The sequence below is a fragment of the Nematolebias whitei genome, chromosome 11 (assembly GCF_014905685.2).
Source record: "Nematolebias whitei isolate Nwh7 chromosome 11, NemWhi1, whole genome shotgun sequence".
Taxonomy (NCBI): domain Eukaryota; kingdom Metazoa; phylum Chordata; class Actinopteri; order Cyprinodontiformes; family Rivulidae; genus Nematolebias; species Nematolebias whitei.
The window spans coordinates 18153673-18169755 of record NC_056508.1 but is presented as its reverse complement, the minus strand read 5'-3'; the positions used below and the strand labels follow the sequence as shown (position 1 = coordinate 18169755).

Genomic DNA, 16083 nt, shown 5'->3' with positions numbered 1-16083 from the left:
ATATATATATATATATATATATATATATATATATATATATATATATACTCTAAACTTACAGAATTCATTGTTAGAGGAAGGTCTGGTCACAGTTTTCTCTGTATATTTCTTTCCTCCCTGTTAAAACTCCTCTCATCATGCTGGTTGGGATTATGTGACCAGAACAAGACCCCAAATCCACGATGGGTTTAAGAGGCGGCTCACAGATGCAGAACCACACCAGAACAACAGCTAACGCTGAAGGAAATATTCTCCCTGAACAGTACAGGAAATATGAAATCCTCGGCAAATAGAAAAAAAGCAACGACCTTGGAGCACTGACAAGGGCGCAGCTGGAACATTGTTAAAATTACAGCGTTTCACTGAGATGTGGCTGCAGGAACAACAGCTTTGCTGTGATTTTAGCTTTTACAACTGCAGAGTCAAACAGCTCCTCTTTAGCTTCTTCAGCTTTAATAAGGACTGATACAGAAGACTACACATGTACCATGTAACAGCCTGACATGAGAGCATTTGCACGTTAGGACATTTCTGAAAAGTTCTGGAGAAAATTTAAAAAGTGTCGATGCAGCTGCTTGCCAAACCAACATAAACTTATAATCTAAGCTATTAAAAAAAAAATCCTGAAATTTGATTAATAAACTGTATAGCAAGTGTAAAGAAAATCAAGATATATATAAAAAAATATGCTGGTGGCTCATTATGGTCGCCAGGGTAACCACATACCTGTGGCTCTCACTCCCTGGGATGCAGGCAAAAACAGACTGAAAAATAAGCCTCAAAGCAACAGTCGCTGTGTGAAAACTCTGTCTAATTTTTATTTTTCCAGTGTTTTATGTAGAAAATATGACATCTTACAAAGACCATTCACTTCTAGTTTTGAATAAAAACAAAAACTGAGTTAAAAATATTTCTGAAGTTTGAGTCCACACTGCGCTCTGAGAGGATCGGAGAGAAAACCTTCTCATCTGTACTTAAGAGGTCATCAAAGTGAAAGGAGTTTGCATTTTTTTTAACTACTACTGTGTAAAACCTGTTAAACATTCTGGTTCAGTCACGAAAAGTCCAACTTCCTGTGACCCGTCAGTACTTTGATTGATGTCTCTACTGTGAAGTACGACTGAGCTGCAACGCTTCACAGAGGGCTGTGCTTTTATGTTTGTCCAAAATCTCATTTTTATCTATGAATAAATTTATATACTTTCAAATTTTATCTGCATGATGTACTGCGAGCAAAAATCACAGCACACTTGTTTTTGATTGAGCTGCACATTTTGATGTAAAACTTGAAAAAGACGAAAACAAAACAGAACCGGAGAAATTGCATGTGTGCATGAAAATGCAGTGTGAATGCTGATTGCAGAAGAACTTGCTGAAAAACAGCTGAAATGTAGCTCAAATGGAAGAACAAACTCAAGTTAGTAGAAGAAAGCAGAAAGAACACATATTTGCTGAATTAGGTTTAAAGAAGCAAAAATTAGCATAAAAAATTAGGAAATTTGCTAAAAATTAAAAAAGCTTAAATTAGCAACAATAGCTGAAAAGGCATAAAGAACCTTAAACTACCAGAAAGAAGCAGAAAGAGCTGAAATGAGCCCCCCACCCCCCACCCCCAAAAAAGGAAATAGCTGAAAAAGCTGAAAGTAGCATAACTTGAAAGGAGCATAATAAGCTGAAATTAGCAGAGAAATGTTACTTAGGCTGAAAATAGCAGAAATCACCAAGAAAAACTTGAATTTGTCTTAAAACAGCTGAAATGAGCTAAAAACTGCTAAAATGCTAGCTGCAAAGGTAGAAGAAGCTTAAATTAGCAGAAAAAAATCAGAAAGAACACACGTTTGCCCAATTAGGCTTAAAGAAGCAGAAATGAACACAAAAAATAAATTATCTGAAAAAAGCTGAAATTAGCAAAAATAACAGCTGAAAGGTAGCTAAAAAATCAGAATGAAGCTTAAGCTACCAGAAGGAAGTAGAAAGAGCACATTTTTGCTGAATTAGACTGAAGAAAGTTGAAATGAGTGCAAAAAATGTGGAATTAGCATAAAACAACTACCAGTAAATAGTAGATGAAAGCAGAAAAAGCTGAAACTTGCATAAAAAAGCTGAAAGGAGCATAACCAGCTGAAATTAGCAGAAATAAGTTAGAAGAAGCACAAAAATGTTGTAGTTTGCAGAACGAATCTAAAAGGATCACAAAACAGTTGAAATTAGCTGAAACAATGTTTAAATGTGCACAAGGAAGCTGAAAGAAGATGAACCAGAACAAAATGTGAAAGGAGCAGTAAAAGGTTGTAAACAGATCTAAAGATCTGAAGGATGTAAAATGAACTCAATTCATTGTCTATGAGACAACAAGTGGCCAAAAAGGCTAAACATTTCAAAAAGCTAAAGTTGCACCAATACCAAAAGTCATAGCACCGTTCTGCTGAATGTTTTGATTTATGAATTGTTGAAATAGTACAAAGATTGTGGTACGAGAAAGATGTAAAAAATGTACAGAGGAAAAATAGATCACAATAGTGTGAATGCTTCATAAACATTCACACTATTAAAGTGAGGTTGTTTGAACTTCTATACTATTGCACCCATAAATATGACAAAAAACAACTTTCATCTCAATTAGGTAACTAGACTGAAATAAAAATGATAACCAGAGTTTGTATTTACGAGTTCTTCTTGTTCTTCTGCAGCACAGTGATAACTAAGAATTTGGTATAAAATCTGTGTGTGACAGAAGTGAAGTAATATCGAGCTGCTCGCCTCGAACAGCAACGAGGAACGCTTCACAGAAGTCTAATAATCTCCCTCCACACTCCACCGATGGTTTTATTTATGAGTTTAGCAGATTTCCCACGGCTTCTGTTCGAGCCACATAAAGCTGCACGGCTTTAATGTTTCACAACACATATCCACCACTTCCCCCTGAGACCTGGAAACATGGGATATGGAGTTTGGTTTCTCTCTTGAAATAAAGCAACGCCAAAATTAGAGACGATTAAACATTTGTAGGAGTGCCTAAAATGTTGTGTAAGTGGGTTTTTTTTTATGTTTTTGTCTAGCTGCGAATGAAGTGTGGGTGAGGTTACTTCCTGTTTTTACTCAAAATAAGCAGCTCTGACTTTCCTCTCTGGTTTAGGGGATTTTAGGGCCCACAGTGTTGCTTAAAATGAACACGTCAGGATATCTTTCAGTAACTGTGACTAATCTTTCACTTAGTTTTTCTGTTTGTGTGCATCTATTTCTGCTCGACATCCACCTGAACGCTCACCTGCCTGAAAGCATGGCAGGTTACCATGACAACGGGTAATTGTCACCTATCATCACAAGTCCCGGCTGCAACCTTGCTGCATATTTTAACAGGTCTTTAAATAAAACCCTGTCGACGTGCACGGCGAGAACTTTTCTCTGACATTTTTTTCCCACGTTAACCGTGTTGATGAAGTCATCAAGCGAGCGCGAGGTGCCAGAAGTCAAGAGACGACACACCTTTGTAAAAACACCCCGTTCCTTGAGCAGGCGCTCAGGGTCATACAGCTGGTGGATCAGTAAAGAACAGTGTTTTGTGTGACACTTACTCTACGGAGACGGTGTAACGCTCAGGCAGCAGGTCACAAGGAACATCGCCTATCAGGATGTGCACTCCCGCAGGTCTTCGACCCAGGTTCCTGCCTTGCACTGTGAGCAGGGTCCCTCCTTCAGCAGGGCCCCTCAGGGGGGAGATCTGACGAAGACAGAGTGAAGAAATGAAGAGGGAAAGAAAAGCCTATGAAGGCGCTGTAACACGCACTATAAATTAGGGCTCATAAGTAGATTACCACCCTAAAAATCACTCAGATAATGACGGGTGATAATTAACACGACCGAGAATTAAAGGAGCGGAAACGCCGCCTCTGGTTGGGATGTGGAGAGCGGCACGGACAGAGACAAGGATCCAGCTGAGCAGACGCACGGTTTAGGTATACACACACAAAGCAGACTCTTAACTGTGCCTGTCTGAGACTCTTCAGCCTCTAATCCTCTACAGCACATGCAAATAAAGAGCAGGCTAAGAGGCCCCTTCACATCCCACAAGAGACACACAGAGTGGGAAAGTGAGGGCTGGAGAGGCGAGGTGTGGAGCACAGCAGAAAGGTGGACGAGTGGGGAGGCAATTTAGAGAACCGAGTGTCGAGAGGGGAGTGAATGCTGATGATGGTGGTAAGAGAGCAAAGCCTCAACAGGGGAATTAATGCACAGAGATTTTCTTTTTATTCCTTTCATCTGTTTTTCCTGTGTCCGTCTGCGCTGTCAAATTCCTCCGCTCTGTTTCTGCTGCTGATCAGAGGCTCTCACGCGTCATTTCAGCCCTTTGGTCTCGTAACTCTCCATTTGGAAGCCATGAGCAGAAAACGAGAGGACCACTGCTGCTCCAGTCACTGCAACACAACAACCTGACAGATATCATCTTCTAAACTAAAAACAGAAGAAATCTAACATCTCCCCACTGCGGCTGTCCCGGCAGCTCGTTGCTCAGAATAACCTCCAGGCTGAGGCGAGGTCGCGGTGACCCCTCCGTGTTATTAGCCCGGCTCCGGCTCTATCAGGAACTGAGACAAGGGATGAAAACCGGCCCTTCTGTTTGGTCTAGGTGAGAGGTTTGGCTCGACAGCCACATACCCACAAGGAACAACAGCACAGATAAAATAAACCAGCTAAAGGGAGAGGCAGCTGGGAAAAGAAAGCTTGTGTTACTTTTAATACAAACAGTTGAAATCAATGTGTTGCTGTGAGATTGGCAGCACAGGAAATGAGGCTTTTGTTTTTGTGTAGTTTTAAGTTCTTGCACATGTGACTATCTACTTGCAGTTCAATTACACTTCTTATATCAAACACACACCTGTGCTGCACAAACAGCATGTTAATATCCAACAAAGTTCAGTCAGGTCATCTGGACGGTTTCTTTCTTTTTTTTTTTAAATTTGAGACATTTCATCCTTCGTTTGTTCTAGAATTGCGCCGCTCAAGGTTAGAGTAGTTGTTACTTTCATTCTGGGATTTTGCTTTTGAAAGCTTTAATTCCTATATTTTCTGAATGGCTTTTTTTGGATGATTACTTCCTCTTGTACTGGATGCTGTGCAGCTGGAAGGATTTTTACTGAAACCTTTTTACTTTAGGACATTTGTTATGAAGTGTAACCATGATGACAAGGTGGGTTTTACAACCGGGAGCAGCTGATTAACATCACAAAGCTCAAATATTACCTCAAATACAGCACAAAATCCCAAATGAGTTGTTAAGGAGGCGCCATGGATGCATCTCCGTCTACCTGCTGGAGGTGCTTGAGTGACTGCTGAGATCCTGGAGCTGTCAGAAAACGTGGCTCAAAACAACAAGAAGACCAGGACGATCCCTTGACACCTAAAGTTGGTTGTCTACTATGATGAGGAGCTCAATAAGCTGCTGAGAGGAGTGGCCATCGCTCAGGGAGGAGATCTGCTCAACGTTCTGGTGCCGCTGCTGCCCAGGAGGACCGAGAGGCCCGTTGGGTCCGGGTGGATGGATTGGCATCTGCAGCCAGTTTCTTCAGATCCGCTGCGGGACGGACTGCTATGGGAGATCCTTCCTACCCACAGCCATCAGTATCTACAACAACTCTTAATGAAACCAGGATGATGAGCTACAACAACATTTAATTTCCCTTTGGGATTAATAAAGTATTCTGAATTTAATTGAATTGAATTTATCCAAAGGACTTCATCAGTTCGAGGAGCCACAACAAACTCAGTCCCACAAGCAGCACACTCCCATAATGGACCAACCAGTTTGCTGGTGATAAGATGGTTTGAGGAGTCGACAGGGGGGAGGGCGGGCCCCAGAAACCATTTTATCACCATCAAACTGGTTGGTCCACTATGGGAATGTGCTGCTTGTGGGATTCAGTTTGTTGTGGCTCCTCGGACTGATGAAGTCCTTTGGATGAAGAACGAAACGTCTCAAAAAAAGAAAAAAAATTGTCCAGATGACCTGACTAAACTTTACCGGATTTTTTTTACCTGGATTATTGAGCACGAACTTTGAAACATATTAATTTATTTGTGAGAATAAACAAAAGACACTACTCCGTTTCAGACAACCTCCCAAAAACTGTTATCGTACTTATTTTCAGAATGCGGTGCCTTGGAGCTCTGACTTTACATGAGCCTGAGTGCTATTCATTTACACCTCTTACAAGTCTGTGAGTCTTGATTTACAGCACAAACCCTGCCAGGCCTCCAGGGACATCGCAGGGTGTGAGTGTGCCTCTGAAAAACCTCCAAACAGAACGAGGGCTGAAACGACTCCTCACAAACTAAATGTAGCGTGTATACACAAACTGTATCCAAATCTGGCCCCGGATTGTCGATCAAACTGATAAAATCCATATGCTTAGTTTCTGTTTATGTTTCTGCACCGAAAAGATTCTTTCACAATCAGCACTTTCATCTTCCTCTTGTCAGTCCAGTTCCTGTGCATCACGCTAACCAAGGAGGATGTGAAGACAAAAACAGGAAAAAGCTTCTTACTGCACCCTTTAGCCTCTCGTTTTTTTTCTGTCCACTACGTTCTTCATTCTCTCCCCTAAACCATTCAGGTCCTTTTTCTTCACACGTGAAAAAGGTGTTTTATCAGTTCCTGTTTTGGACGCCAAACGATGTTATTTTACAGCAGCTACATGTTACATGAGAACAAAGAGCCTGCGGAGATAAATGTCTCCTTTGTCTGCCAGCGGGGCTTCGAACAGAAATTCATTTTTCATAATTAGGTGGTAAGGTGGGAAAGTTTTGCACATAACGAAGTCCTCCATTTTAATATTACGTTTTGTCACAAGTTTTTTTTTGCGATGGAGATTGTATGTGACGTAGGAGAGTGAAGACAAACTAGTTTCATTATCTTAGCAGCACCCTCTTCAAGATATAGCAAAGAGCTGCTGCAGTCAGTGTGTGTGTGTGTGTGCGTGTGTGTGTGTGTGTGTGTGTGTGTGTGTGTGTGTTCAGGGAGATCAGATCTTTTTTCAGTAATCTGGAGTACTCTGGTTCTAACCCCCGTGGATTCTCTGGGAAAACACGGCAGCCAAAGTGTTGCATCACACACCCGACTGAACCACAGCCCCTGAATCCTCTCCTGCCAGAGAGCCAGTGGGGGAATACGTGTGTGTGTGTGTGTGTGAGAGAGTTTCACAGTAATGGTTTACCCACACACGTCTCTTCTCGGCTAACTTCAGTCACGTAAGAAGTCCACATGAGTTAGACGCTCAAAGAGCATCCTGTTAGTCACAGTATGCTGACAGCTACAAAGAATGAAGGATAAATCGTGAATGCTTCAATATGGCCAGTTTGTGTGACAGATTGTGGGCTTATGTGTGTGTGCGTCTGTGAAAGAGAGAGTGTGTGTGCTGCCTGCTTTGTTCTGCCTGCTTATTTTCCTGGGCCGACCAGGTTTTATCTACAGGAAGTTCAGCCCGACTGGCTCTCATGTGAGCCGTGCTTCCCATGACCGCCTGCCGTGGCTGCGCTGCCATAAGCTGCAGAAAAAAAGCTCAAGGAATCATTTTAAATACGCTCGGCCTGCAGTTAGACAAACAAACAAACATGAGCGTGCAAATGAGTTCTGTTAAGGAAAGTGATCGTGATGACATGACCACAATTAGCTCCTGTGTTGGATTAAAGTGCATTAATTCCTTTAAATAATGTGGTTTTGCTTCTGTTGCGGCTGAAAGCTCAGAATCCCTTATGGCAGCTCCTTTTTGTAGCATTTGTGGTTCAACACATATAGCTCCCAAACCACAACTCACACAGTTTAAACACACATATTGTTGTTAGGAAGGGCAGAAGGTGTTCGTTCCCATGCCCTCCCGAGTGATTACAGATCTTCTCGGCTGTGTCCCATGAGTGTTAGTATTATTACGAAATGGACCCTTTTGAACAGGAATCTCTTCAGCAGCTGACACGGGACAGACAGGATATGGGGGTGTCACAGCATGTGAGTGACCTCATGATTTACCAATTGAAACCGGAGCCAGGAGGCCACAGAACAGAGATGCGTGGGGTGTGGCGGATGAATACAAGCTCTTTTAGTGAAGTAATCTCACCTTGTGGATCTCAGGAGCAGGACACTGGTCCCTGATAGACTGACAGTCACCCCTCAGCCTGCAGCTGTTTTCACACCAGCCACAGAGATGTCCCTGATCCTCACGGCCCCAGCACTGGGAACAGTCCGAACTGCCCACTCCACAGTTGTACACCTCCACTAGAGGGAGAGGAGAGGCAGGGTGAAAACACAAAGTCAGTTGTAAAAACAGAGTTCGACAGGAACTTAATACTTCTGGTGACAAATTGTGCAATTTTGGCAACTTTAAGGTCAAGGTCAAAGTTTCTTTATTGTCATTCGCATCATATATGGTACATGTAGTGGAATGAAATTGTGTACACATGTTCCCAGTTACATCCAACAAAAGTATAAATTGTAAAAGAAAAAAACGTAATAAGATCTAAGATATGAACCAAGAAATACACTAAAACTAAGAATACACTAAACACTAGTAGTACGAAACCAATACGCCAAACAGCAGCACGAACATGAGTCTGTGTGAGCAGATGAGCATGCATGAACACAGCAGCATGAGATAAATCAGCAGCATGAGATCAGCAGGATGGATAGTCAGCAGCACATACCATCATTCAAAGTGGCATTACAGTGATTTTTTTTTCACAGTGATTATCCTGGTTAGGGATTCATGAGTCTAACAGCTTCAGGGTAGAAGCTGTTCCTCAGTCTAGTGGTTCTACACTTAATGCTCCTCAACGTCCTGCCTGACACCCCTGCCCTTATAATCTGTTATGCACTTAATGCCCCTCCACATGCTCCATGGGTCTTGTGAGGAGAAATGACCCTGAATCCTCTGTATATTTGTGGCCTTGGCCCTTTTAATACCAGCAACCAGCTCTTTCCTTGTCCTTCTCAGCTCCTGTGAGTTGCCAGACCTGAAGGCAGCATCCCTGGCAACTTATGCTTTAATCGAGTATTTGTCAGCAATCTGGACCAGTGATGACGACACAGCACTTTTGCAGGTTTTTAACAGCATTTTAGATTTACCCCAGACACAATGTTAAAAAGATCCTGAACTTTCATTTGCCTCTTTTTGTGCATGCCAACAACACAGCCTTTTTTCTGTAAATTTTGCGCACCTGTCTCCAACTTATTTACCGCATAGCATCTTACACAAAACAGGTGTAGTCTAATAATTTGATTTATTAAAAATTGTAAGGTATTTAACACATCATATTTTTCCATTTCTCTGAGCATTGCATGGTTTGACCTTGGGGTGAATTTTGGACATCCTGGGAAGATTGGCAGCTGTTTTAAATGTTTCCATCTTGGGATCAGTTGGGATCACTTGGATTTTCTTTAGAAAACAATAAATACTTTTAGAACCCAGAAAAAAAATACATTTTTATCACGTCTTGATACATGAAACACTAATACTGAAAGAGGGTGAACTTTCTTTTACCCCATGACGCCATTTAAGCAAACTTTTGCAAAAAAAAAAAAAAAATTTCCACTGATAAAGCATTTCCAAATCATGTCTGAAGGTGCACTCAGAAAGTTTTTTTTCTTTCATTGCTTACATGAACCATATGGCCTGCGTGCTCTAAATAAACAAAGCATTTGGAGGATGATATATGCATGGTTATAAAAATAAACCAGCAAAATAAAGAGTTGGCGGAGTGGAAGAGAACAAAGCCAGAGAAAACAGATGATTATTTCCGTGTTCCAAGATGCCTCCCAGTGAGACGTCCCATTTGTATTACTCCATGCACATCTGTGCAAGTGATTGTGCACACATTACAGAGCGTGCCTCTGCATGCATGTGATAAAGTGTGTGTCACTTTAAAATTTGATGACTGTGCGTGCTGCGATGCCACCATCCTGTCTGCTGAACTGTCTAAGTGGCGGCGCAGGCTTGTTGTTCGCTTGCGGCAAACACATGAACTGCAAATGGCACATCTGGGACGGGCCGTGACTTCGCTTGTTGTAGCTGCCCCACAAGCTCAATAACGCGCGCGTCTTTTCTCATCACCTCCCTGTCGTCATGGAGCTCAAATTGTATTTGAAACAATAGCTTTGGATATCGCTCACAAGAGGCAGCGATAACACCTGAAATTGCAGCTCCTCTTGTTCTGTAATTATTATGTGTAATTAGGCGTTAGCAGAATATAACATTATGGTAAATTATTGGTTGTTGGCAAATTATGTGTTGTAATGCCCAAACTGCCATCATTACAAGTGAAAGAATCTAAAACTGTCCATCTGTCTGCAGGTTCACTCAGTTCCACCCGAACACACCAGGCGAGGTGGATTCTCAAAATATAGATGTTTTTCTCAACAGTGGTCTTAGCAATCCAAATATGGCCGAGATAAGGGAAAGACTGCAGCACATAAAGGGAATTTTTTTTTTTTTTTTTGCATGTCTATTTAATCATGGGTCTTACCTTTCATGGGCTGAGGGCTGTCAAGAAATATATCCTTCCTCTGACTGCTGAAGTCTCCTCTCCTCCTGAGGTTGAGGTGGTAAACCTGACTCCTCTGACTGGTGGACAGCTAAGTGAACAGAAAGATAAGGTGGTATCAGCGTTCAGCATCTCTGCCTCCACTTACTGTAGTGCTACATAATGATGGGTTCTTAGTCAACTCAACAACAGGGGTTTAAAATAATTACACAAGGTTTGACTTTAATAACACTGAGCACAGTGAAGGCACAAATTGCCCAAGCAGTTATTGCTCTGTACTTACCGTCACGCCGGTGCACTTGACAGTTGAGTTGTCCAGCCACACGGCCTCATAGCGCTGCTCTGTTCCAAAGTCACAGTCCAGCTTCTCCCTCTGTTGTGCACAACACTCATTTCAAAACAAGATGAAGCATCTACATCACGCACAAAGTGATACTACGCTGTTCCCAGAACAGAAGTTCTGCGCTAGTGCTAAACAAAAAGCTAAATAATACAGAGAGTCCTCATGCCTGGCAACAATCGTCATCTCATGCCTGTGATAATTGTGGCTGCCAGAAAATACGTTCAGATTTCATATTCATAAACATCTGGACTCCCACACCTCTGCAACTCATCTGGGAGTCGGAATAATGAGTGTGAATTTATTCCTCACAAAATAAGTGCCCTGAGTCTTTCTGAGCCAGGATATGTGATGCTGATGACAGGGAAGCAGAGGAAGGTGGGAGAGGTAGAGGATAAGTGCTTCAAGTGGAAGAAGTCATTTGTCTGTAAATCCATCCAGCTTAAAACGCTCCACTTTGATCAGCCTCTTCATGCCGACACTGTTTCCCTGTACTTCTGACACCAGAGACAGAGGATATTTTGGGCCTCTGGCAGGTTATTGTAATCCGGTGGGCTGTGAAAAATTCCCTGGAATTTTTCGTAGACAAAATAATAAAAGACAAACTTCTATTTGTTTATTATTACCACAGATTTTGATGAAACTTTCAGAAAATGATTATTGGACGTACATCTACAATTTATCACTCTTTGGAGTTACCCAATTCAAGATGCCTGCCACAGCCAAATGATCTTATCGATAACACAAGAATGTTCAAAATGTTTTACAGATAATGAGCGAAAATAAGATTCAGGTTTCAAGATGGTGTGCGGGGCACAGCTGTGTACACCAGGGCTATTCAACTAAACTGCTCAGGGGGCCACAGTTACTGAAAGACAGCAGCTCAGGGGCCGGACATCCAGCAATTAAAATCAGTATGTGGATAAATCAAGTACTACAATGATCTGATACCTTTTAAATTTATTTGTTTTATTGCACTGAATCATAAATGCAATAAACAAAACCCAAACCCAAAACCCACATAAATATATATTCAGTAGTCTCTCGTTTATCGTGGGGGATCTGTACCCTCAAGCCCTGCGATCAGTGAAAAAACACGAAATAGTATAATTACAAGTAGTAATTAGTAGTTTATTTTAGTATTTATACATATATACACTAATATATATATATATATATGTATGTATGTATGTATGTATGTATATATATATATATATATATATATATATATATTTTGGGAGACGGTTCCCACCTGCCTGAAGACTGCCACCATCATCCCAGTTCCAAAAAGCTCTACAGTGACTGGTCTGAATGACTATCGGCCAGTGGCCCTCACCCCGATAGTCGCTAAATGCTTCGAAAAACTGGTCATGACTCACATCAAAACAACCATCAACATCAACGAGGACCCTCATCAGTACGCATACCGTGAGAACCGATCAACAGAGGATGCAATCTCCTCTGTGGTCCACACTGCACTCAACCACCTGGAGCAGAAAAACTCTTACGTCCGTATGCTCTTTGTGGACTTCACATCCGCCTTCAACACCATGATCCCCCAAACCCTGATGGACAAACTATCCACACTAGGACTAAGCCCCTCCATCTGCAACTGGGTACTAGACTTTTTAACAAACAGACCACAGTTAGTGAGGATCCACAACCTCTCCTCCTCCACCATAACCCTCAGCACTGGCTCTCCTCAGGGATGTGTGTTGAGTCCCCTCCTGTTTACTCTGCTCACATATGATTGTGCAGCTATCCATCCAGGCTGTCACATTGTAAAGTTTGCAGATGATACAGCGGTGGTGGGATGCATCACAAACAATGATGAGTCCAGCTACAGGCAAGAGGTGGAACACCTGGAGAGCTGGTGCAGAGAGAATAACCTTCACATCAATGTGAAGAAGACAAAGGAGATGATTGTGGACTTCAGAAGGAACAAAAACACCTACACCCCCCTGAACATAAGAGGATCTGCGGTGGAAGTGGTCTCCAGCTACAAGTACTTGGGTGTACACATGAATGACAACCTCAGCTGGAGCAACAACACCACCAGCCTGATCAAGAAAGCTCATCAGAGACTCTACTTCCTCAGACGGCTGAGGCGAGCTGGTCTGGGAAGCTCAGTCCTCACCTCCTTCTACAGGTGTGCAGTGGAGAGCATCCTGTGCTCGAGCATCAATGTGTGGCATGGAGGCTGCACAGCTGCAGAAAGAAAAGCTTTGCAGAGAGTGGTGAAGGCTGCACAGAAATCTGTTGGAATCAGTCTCCCCACCATCACAGACATCTACACCTCCAGATGCAGGAAGAGGGCCACCTGCATCATGAAGGACCCCACCCACCCAGCACACACACTTTTTGCCCCACTCCCCTCAGGAAGGAGGTTAAGGAGCATTAAGTGTAGAACCACTAGACTGAGGAACAGCTTCTACCCTGAGGCTGTTAGACTCATGAATCTCTAACTAGAATAATCACTGTGAAAAACCATATCATGTTGCTGCTGATCTGTTTCATGTTGCTGCTGATCTGTTTCAATGTTGATGTGTTCATGCGTGCACATCTGCTCACAGACTCATGTTCATGTTTGTGCTGATGTTCAATGTTTTATGTTATGAGTGCTTAGTGTATATTTAGTTGATGTTTTTCTTAGTTCATATCTTAGATGTTATTACTGTTTTTCTCTGACATTTTATTGTTGGATGTAACTGGGACCCTGTGTACATAATTTCGCTCCACCACATGTACCACATGAGGTGCGAATGACAATAAAGAAACTCTGACTGACTCTGATATATATATATATATATATATATATATGTATGTATGTATGTATGTATGTATGTATATATATATATGTATGTATGTATGTATGTATGTATGTATGTATATATATATATATGTATGTATGTATGTATAAAGGCTTTTTTGCCTCTTCCCACCCTCTTGCAATATTCTAAACAATGTTTCTAAACCCTAAACGCTCTAAAAGATCAAAGAATGTCATGATGTCAGCTCCCTGCCTCCGCTGCTCTTTTCCACCTGCAAGCGCTCTTGGCCACGCCCATTTCTCCGCTGTGCACGGAGAACAGCTGATCAGCTGCAGCAGGAAGTTTATCCTGCAGTAAGGGCTGCACAAAGGTACAAGAGGAAGCTTTTTCTGCAGCTCTGGGCTGCACAAATGTGCAGCAGGTGCTAAATAATTTAATGTAATTTATTTTAAATAAAAATTTCATGTCGATTTTGCGGCTCATTCATCAATCAGTCAATTTTGTGTCATGTCCAATCTCATTATGAAAAAACGTGATAGAGCGAGTCTGCGATAAAGGAACCGCAAAGTAGTGAGGGACTACTGTAAATAATTTTTTAAAATGAACCCGTTGGTGGGTCGCACTGAAGTCACCCGCGGGCCGGAAGTGGCCCATGGGCCGCCAGTTGAATAGCCCCAATCATCAAACACAAAGATGTCTGAAACTCAGTTTTATTGATATTGACCTAAAATAATAGGGTAGTAGCTGAGAGTCATTCACAACACATGCACTGACATCTTGCCATGTTATGAGATCACATATAACATTATTTTCAGGGTTTGACCAAAATGGCTAAAACTGTGATTTCTTTAAATAAAATGATCTTAATCTAGAACTAAACGGGCCATGTGCATTTCTTCAAGGAATGCCAAGCCTTTAATTAGTAAATGTTTTAAAATCCTTTTCTTATCTACAGATTGCTAACTTTCCCCCCTTCCTCCGAAGACAGCATTCACACCTATTCACAAGAATTCCCAGAAGGCTCGGAGCAACGCTGATGTGTTTTGGCGAGGCAGCGTTTGATTGACAGCACATTTCCTGCTCCACTGACTTGAGCGAGATGAAGACGTTTGTCAAACAACGTCACTTTGTATAAACTTTCATAATTAAGAGCAGCATGAATGGCCGACCTCATCTCGGCTATCCTGAGGACGTGTGTGTGTGTTTGTGTGTAAGACTCGGATGTCTGTCACCATGGCAACACACCAGGAGACGTATTGGGAGGCCAGCCGGGGTTAGGCGTGTGACTGACCACGCCTGGCAACTAGTCGGCGCTGGAATGTTTTAGCAGTGGCGTCCTCATCCTCTCTGCAGGATCAGCTTCTGGCTCGGTCAGCGTGGATTAGCTACGAGAATAACTGATCTGGCTGAATGAAAATGAGCGTGAGCGAAATTAAGCCTCTGCCACAGCCTGCTGCACGCTGTACACTGCGCTGACAAAGACACAACTCATCATGAGGGCTGGCATGCCCAGACAGCTGAGCAGAAAGCTCATTCCTCATCACCTCATCCGTCTCTCAGCCAGACTCAGGTTTCACTCACTCATTGACCCAAATCCCAGCACACAAATATTCATCTGTTTTTAGCTCAGCTTGAAGCAAACACGCCATATGCTTCTGTTTTATTCCAATCATTTTCACAACATGCACGTTGGAGGAGATCCAAGATGGGCTCCGTAGCTGGAGGCGGTCTGTCATACCTCCTGGATGTTGCTCAGGGATAGGGTGAAGTCCTGGGCCTCTCCTGATGCCGATGGAGGAACCTCTGAGGCGATTAGGCGGGGACAGGAAGCTGCACTCTGGAATGAGGGGGACAGGAAGTGACGTTCAGGAGTTAGAGAAAACAATGGCGCCCACGCATACATCCGTAACCCAAAATACCTGTCCTGTTTATCTGGACAAGAAGGAAATGAGAGGGTGAAGTCTCGCTTTGAAGGAAACAACAATAGCTTCAAAAAGAGACGATGAAGGATGAGAAAAACAGACCCACCGGAGGCTGTTATGGCTTCCTCATGACCTCACAACCTAATAAAAACAACTTATTTTATGTTTAAACAGGATTTAGAATTTAAAGGGATAATTTAGATAACTTAAAGCAGGTTTTTGGGAAACATCAATTATGAACGATTAATATTTTATCTGTTGTACTTTGAATTACCTCAATTTGGAGGAAAAGGATGTTTGAATTGTCCAGTTGTTCAATATAAAGTGCCTGAAAACCCATCTGGTGTTACAATAAACGTAGTGTACAGAAGTTGTACACTGCAGCAGTTGTTGTTTTATATATATACAGTGTATATTTGTCCCTTCTTTAGGCTGCTCTTGTCTTCAGGGGTCACCACAGTGAACTATGTCACACGAAGACTTGGTGATTATTTTTATGCCGGATGTCCTTCCCGATGCTACC

At 42.3% G+C, this 16083-nt stretch overlaps 1 protein-coding gene across 1 annotated transcript in view; it reads right to left on the bottom strand.

The window, feature by feature from the left end:
- The window catches only part of plxnd1 (plexin D1), a 115668-nt gene that overhangs the window by 60665 nt on the left and 38920 nt on the right, over positions 1-16083 (bottom strand). The window contains exons 9-13 of the mRNA XM_037684712.1: positions 15377-15475; positions 10811-10900; positions 10510-10618; positions 8109-8266; positions 3576-3721 (exon numbers count right to left, since the gene is read on the bottom strand). Coding sequence (XP_037540640.1) covers positions 3576-3721; positions 8109-8266; positions 10510-10618; positions 10811-10900; positions 15377-15475 — 602 coding nt within the window. The remainder of the gene's footprint in view (positions 1-3575; positions 3722-8108; positions 8267-10509; positions 10619-10810; positions 10901-15376; positions 15476-16083) is intronic.